General features: G+C 39.4%; 1 protein-coding gene across 1 annotated transcript; it reads left to right on the top strand.

The window, feature by feature from the left end:
- Positions 1–1,784: 1,784 nt before the first annotated feature.
- LOC141630762 (uncharacterized) lies at positions 1,785–5,145 on the top strand. The gene is made up of 3 exons (XM_074443521.1): positions 1,785–2,687; positions 2,930–3,775; positions 4,258–5,145. Exons 1-3 carry the CDS (start codon positions 1,785–1,787, stop codon positions 5,143–5,145), a joined length of 2,637 nt encoding a protein of 878 aa, XP_074299622.1.
- Positions 5,146–5,555: the final 410 nt, after the last annotated feature.

Below are 5,555 nucleotides of genomic sequence, written 5' to 3'. Positions count from 1 at the left end.
ATCTTTCGATCTTAGCACAGTCTAGTCGATTTAATTGACGGTCTAATAACCTCCCCTATCTTTCGATCTAATGGGTCAAACACAAAAAAGGTATCTAACTGGTCGCATGCATTCGATTTGTTAAATACAAGATTAAGAACAATTAAAACGAAGGATAACCTTACAAGGTCGATCGATCGACCAACAATGTCAATCGATCGATCGACACGCGGTTCATCCGTGTTCAATCTAATGCCGCCTATGCTACAATTCCCCTACATCCCGACTATAGATTTAGCTACTCATGCTAAGGGTAGAAACAATAACATAAACGATAAAACTAGCTACTGAATTCATGCTTAAAACAGGAAAGGAAGCAATTAACATGCAATAATGAAGATGGTTTCGAGAATCTACTAGCAATTCTAATCTATTAGCAAAATAAATGAACCGAAAGTAAACAGGAGAATACCGAATGCGGGGAAAGATTGATTAATAAGAACCGAAATTCCGATGCTCACAATAATCCCAAACCCTAACTATTCGATAAAGAACTTGAATGAAAACTTAATACTAAAACTTGATGTAAAATTCTGAATAAAAGACTTGATAATAAACTGATGATCTAGGTTACGTTATATAGGAAATATACGTAACATCTTATTCCAAAACCTAAACACAATGGGCTTTGAGTTCCTTGATCTTTTAATTATCGTGCAAAATACACGTGGTCGATCGACTAAGCAGAAAGTCGATCGACCGGATCTCAAAGAACAATGAGCTTCGGATCCCGATAGTTGGTCGATCGACCGATGAGTCTAGTCGATCGATCGCTGAGCTGCTAGTTGACTGCTTTATTCTCGTGGATTCGTCTTTGGGCCTTGGATCGCGCACCAAGCTCGTTCCTTAAGCAATTCCTTTACGTCATTTGCAATGCAGATTACTCGGGGACGGATTTGGCTTGATTTCCCGTTGAATTCTTCACATTTCTGCAATAACGTACAAAAACACGAAAGTAGAGGAAAATAGAGAAATATTGGCATATATTGCACATTTGAGCTCTTGAAATGCGTGTAGAATAAAGTGTGAAACATCATATTTTAGACACGCATCAATAAGCATGTTCAATCTCCTCAAAAAAGTATGCCCACTGAGCCTGTTCCCTCGGATCCTTTGGTAACTGTTAATTCTTTCCAGATATTAGGGGAGAATCTTGAAGTTGATCAAGTTGAGCTAGGTGGTACCTCAGCATCTTCTGGGGTTGTAGTGGGTTCAGAGGAGAGGAATGTAGACTCAGAATGCTCTATGCTAGGTCAGAGATCCTCTCTTGCTGAGCCAACTCCTCCCCAGAAAGTTTCTGAAATGCACTCAGGAAGCTCAACTAAATCCAAGGGTAAAAAGGCATCTAAAACTAAATCTCAGGGAGCAACTAAATCAGTTTCTGGCCTGAAAGGCAAATCTGGACTAGGTGGTACCTTGGTTTCCACTCAGAATAATGGGCTAGTTGAGGGGAGGAATGTAGGCTCTTTAAGCTCTCAGTTTGGCCAGAGATCCTCTTCTCACTTGCCCCTCTCTCCTGTTTTGGATTCTGAAATGCATCAAGAATGTCCTATTCCTTCTCCTGGTTTGATAGATTCACCTGATCCTGGTGGTTCTGTCTCTCTAGGGATAGTTCCTTCCAATCATGGTAGTGAGCAAGCTTCTTTGACTGTCCCTGAAGTAGGTCAGTCTGTGTTACAGGCTAGCAGTTCTTCAACTGATTTCGTGGATATTCATGGCTTTGTTCCCCCACAATCCAATTCCAAATGAAGATTGCCTCTTGGAATGTGCGTGGCTTAAATTGTCCTCTTAAACAGACTGATGTCAGGGATTTTCTTATCCAAAATCACCTTGATGTAGTGGCTCTCTTGGAAACTAGAGTGAAAATTGGTAATGCTTCTCGCATTCTTAGTACCAGTTTTAAGCATTGGGACTCTATTTGCAACTATGATCATCACTACAATGGGAGGATCTGGCTTCTATATAATCCCTTTAATGTTACTGTTACTGTACAATCGATTGGTGATCAATGGATCAGTTGTATTGTGCTTCATAAAGTGTCCTCTACCTCTCTTAATCTTACTGTGGTGTATGGTAGCAATGATGCAGCTGAAAGAAATGCCCTTTGGACAGGCCTGCAAGCTGCTAGAACTTCTACTCCTTGGTTGGTTATGGGGGACTTCAATGTTATCAGATGCCCATCTGAGAAATTAGGCCCTCATCCTCCCATTCTTCATGAGATGATGGACTTTAATTCTTGTTTGATTTCCTGCAATCTGGATGACATTGCTGGTACTGGAGCTGACATGACTTGGACTAATAAGCAGGATTCCTTGACTAGAGTTTGGTCTAAATTGGATCGAGCCCTTGTCAATCAGCAATGGATTACCACTTTTCCTACTTCTCATGCTCTCTTCCTGGAGTCTGGTCTCTCTGACCATTCTCCTGTGGTGGTTCAGGTTCAGGAGGATATTAAAACTTATAAACGTTTTAGTTTTCTGAATAGCTGGATCCAGCATCCTAATTATGGTTCTATTGTTAGAGATGCCTGGGCTCCTCCTACTGATGGTAATCCTATGTTCAGAATTTTCACTAAACTTAGGAAGGTCAAACATGCTCTTACCTGCTTCCATAGAGAGAACTATAGTGACCTAACTGGTCGTGTTAAAGTCCGCTAAAGAATGTTCAAGGACTCGCCAAAAGAACTATTCATAGATCCTTTTTCTTCTTTCCTTATTAATACTGAAAGAGATTGCTTGGCTAACTATTCTTCTCTCAAGAAAGCTGAGAGCCAAATTGACTCATATTCTCCTCTGATACTAGTTCCAAGTATTTTTTTGCCAAAATTGCTGAAAGAAAGCATCAGCAAAATATTGTTAATATTGTTGATCATAATGGTTTGCTTCATCAGGGAGCAGATAATGTTAGTCTTGCTTTCCAAGACTATTACACTCAGTTGTTGGGACAAACTGCTCCTGTCCATAATCTTGATGCTCAGTTTATTGGTCAGGGACCTTGTGTTACTGAAGAAGATAAAATCAGTCTGGTTCAAGATATTACCTCATCTGAAATCAAAGCAGCTTTGTTTAGTATAGATTCCAACAGTAGTCCTGGGGTTGATGGATTTTCTTCTGGATTTTTTAAGTCCTCTTGGGATATCATCAAAGGTGACTTCTGTGCTGTTGTTCAAAGTTTTTTTAGGTCTGGTCGTATGGCCAAACAAGCTAACTCAACTTTAATTTCCTTGATTCCTAAAAAAGCTACTGCAACTTCAGTTCTTGACTATAGACCCATTTCCTGCTGTACTGTTTTCTATAAAACAGTTAGTAAGATTCTTTCTAATAGGATTCAACCTCTCCTGCCTTACCTTATTGGTGAGGAGCAAGCTGCTTTTGTTAAGGGCAGGAATATCTTTGAGAACATTATGCTTTCACAATCTCTGATTAAAGGATATGCTAGGAAGGCTCTCTCCCCTAGGTGTCTCATTAAAGTTGATATCAAGAAGGCTTTTGATTCTATTCAATGGGATTTTTTATCCCAAATGCTTACTAGTCTGGGTTTCCCTCCTATTTTTTCTAAATGGATTATGGGTTGTATCACCAACACTTGGTATTCTTTTAAGATCAATGGAGGCATTGCTGGTTTCTTCCCTGGCAAGAGTGGTATAAGGCAAGGAGATCCCTTATCTCCATATCTTTTTGTCCTTAGTATGGAGATTCTTTCCAGATACCTTAGAATTCTTTGTGATCAAAAGAATGTATCCTACCATCCCAAATGTAGCAAGCTTAATCTCAATCACCTTATTTTTGCTGATGACTTGATGATCTTTGTTAGGGAGATGTCCCCTCGATTGTGGCTCATAAAGACTCCTTGAAAAGTTTGCTTCCCTTTCTGGTCTTCATGCTAATGTGGACAAAACCAACATCTATTTTGGGGTGTTTCTCCCGAACTTGTTTCGAAATCATCCATGCTACTCTTTGGTTTCTCCAAGGGGCGCTTCCTTCAAATACCTGGGTATTCCATTATCCACCTCCGAGTTTCGTGAATATGTTTGATCCCCTTCTAACTAAAATTCAGAAAAAGTTTTTCACCGGTCTTCCCATGCTTTGTCTTATCTTTGGTAAACTCCAGCTAATTCGCTCTGTGGTTTTTGGACTGGACAATTATTGGGGAGCTAGTCTCTTTCTCCCTGGTGCTATTACCAAAAAAGTTGAACAACTCTGCAGACAATTTTTCTAGGGCATTCCTGATTCTGGTAGAAAAATGGTCTTCAAGAGCTGGAAAAGTATTTGCTCTCCCTGGTCTGGTGGTGGGTTTAACTTTAAGGATCTCTCTTCTTGGAATAGATCTCTTCTTGTCAAATGGCTTGCTCTACTTCTTGCTCCTGCTTCTAGTCTTTGGGCCAAATGGCAGCATGCTTATGTGTTAAAAGGAACTGACATATGGAGTTTACAAACTAAGGATTCATTCTCTACTAGTATGAAGGGGATCCTGATAATTCGTGATCTCCTTGTTGAATCAGCTGGTTCTATTCAGACTGCTCAAGATCTTCTTCAATCCTGGGTTCAGGGTTCTTATTTCCATCTTCATCTTGCTTATGATTTTTTTAGGGCTGCTCCTGCTCAAGGAAACTGGACTAAGGGTCTTTCTTATTCGTCCATTGTCCCTAGTCATCGTATTACTTGTTCTTTGGCTGCTCAGGGTCAGCTTGCCACTCAGGATAATGTTAAAAAGAGGGGTTATCAGTTTGCAAACAGGTGCTACTTTTGTCTAGCCAGTGAAGAGGATCATGACCATCTGTTTTTTTCATGTCCTTTCACTGCTCAGGTTTGGAGCTCTATCCTGAATTGGATGAGTCTCCCTCATTTTTCTTCTTCTCTTCCTCATCTTCTTGCTGCCTGTCCATTTGGTAGCAGTAAACACAACTGGAAAGTTCACTGTTTTTATACTTCTCTTGCTGCTTCTGTTAATCAACTATGGTGGGAACGAAACCAACGACTGTTTTGCCATAAAACTACTGATGCAGCTGGGATTCTACGCAAGATCAAGAATTTAGTCTTGGCCAGATTATCTATCAAGTTTCCTCAGTCCTTACTTAGTCCTGTACTCACTCACCTAGTTTCTTAGTTGTTTTCTTTTAGTATGTTTTGTCTTTTTAGTTGATTACGCAGTATAGTGGATAGTTTTTTGCAATTGTAGTTTCATTCCTTCTTGAAATGAAATGAGAATTTTTTGCAAAAAAAAAAAAAAAAACATGTTCATTACCTTTGTAGTGTAGTCATGTATATATTGTTGTATATATTGTGTTTGTTTTATCCTTGTTCACATTGATTGACTACTCCACATCCGAGACATGAGGATATTGAAGACCGCATGGTATGATCTTTCCAATCTCCTTTTTCCTCTTTATGTTAATGAATATGTGGCTTTATTTTGATAGATGTGGTATTACAATGTGAACTTAGGACTTGCATTTAGTTTATATGGCATACTAGTTCGTAGAAGCATTTGCATTAGGATGTATATATATTAGTTGC

The sequence above is a fragment of the Silene latifolia genome, chromosome Y (assembly GCF_048544455.1).
Source record: "Silene latifolia isolate original U9 population chromosome Y, ASM4854445v1, whole genome shotgun sequence".
Classification (NCBI taxonomy): domain Eukaryota; kingdom Viridiplantae; phylum Streptophyta; class Magnoliopsida; order Caryophyllales; family Caryophyllaceae; genus Silene; species Silene latifolia.
Note: the sequence above shows the minus strand (reverse complement) of the source record. Positions and strands in the feature narration are given on the sequence as shown.

Coding starts and splice junctions, on each gene's coding strand:
- LOC141630762 (XM_074443521.1), top strand. CDS start 1,785: ATGAAGATTGCCTCTTGGAATGTGCGTGGCTTAAATTGTCCTCTTAAA. Junction 2,688..2,929: donor ACCTAACTGGTCGTGTTAAA/GTCCGCTAAAGA, acceptor TTGCTTCATCAG/GGAGCAGATAATGTTAGTCT. Junction 3,776..4,257: donor TTCTTTGTGATCAAAAGAAT/GTATCCTACCAT, acceptor CAATTTTTCTAG/GGCATTCCTGATTCTGGTAG.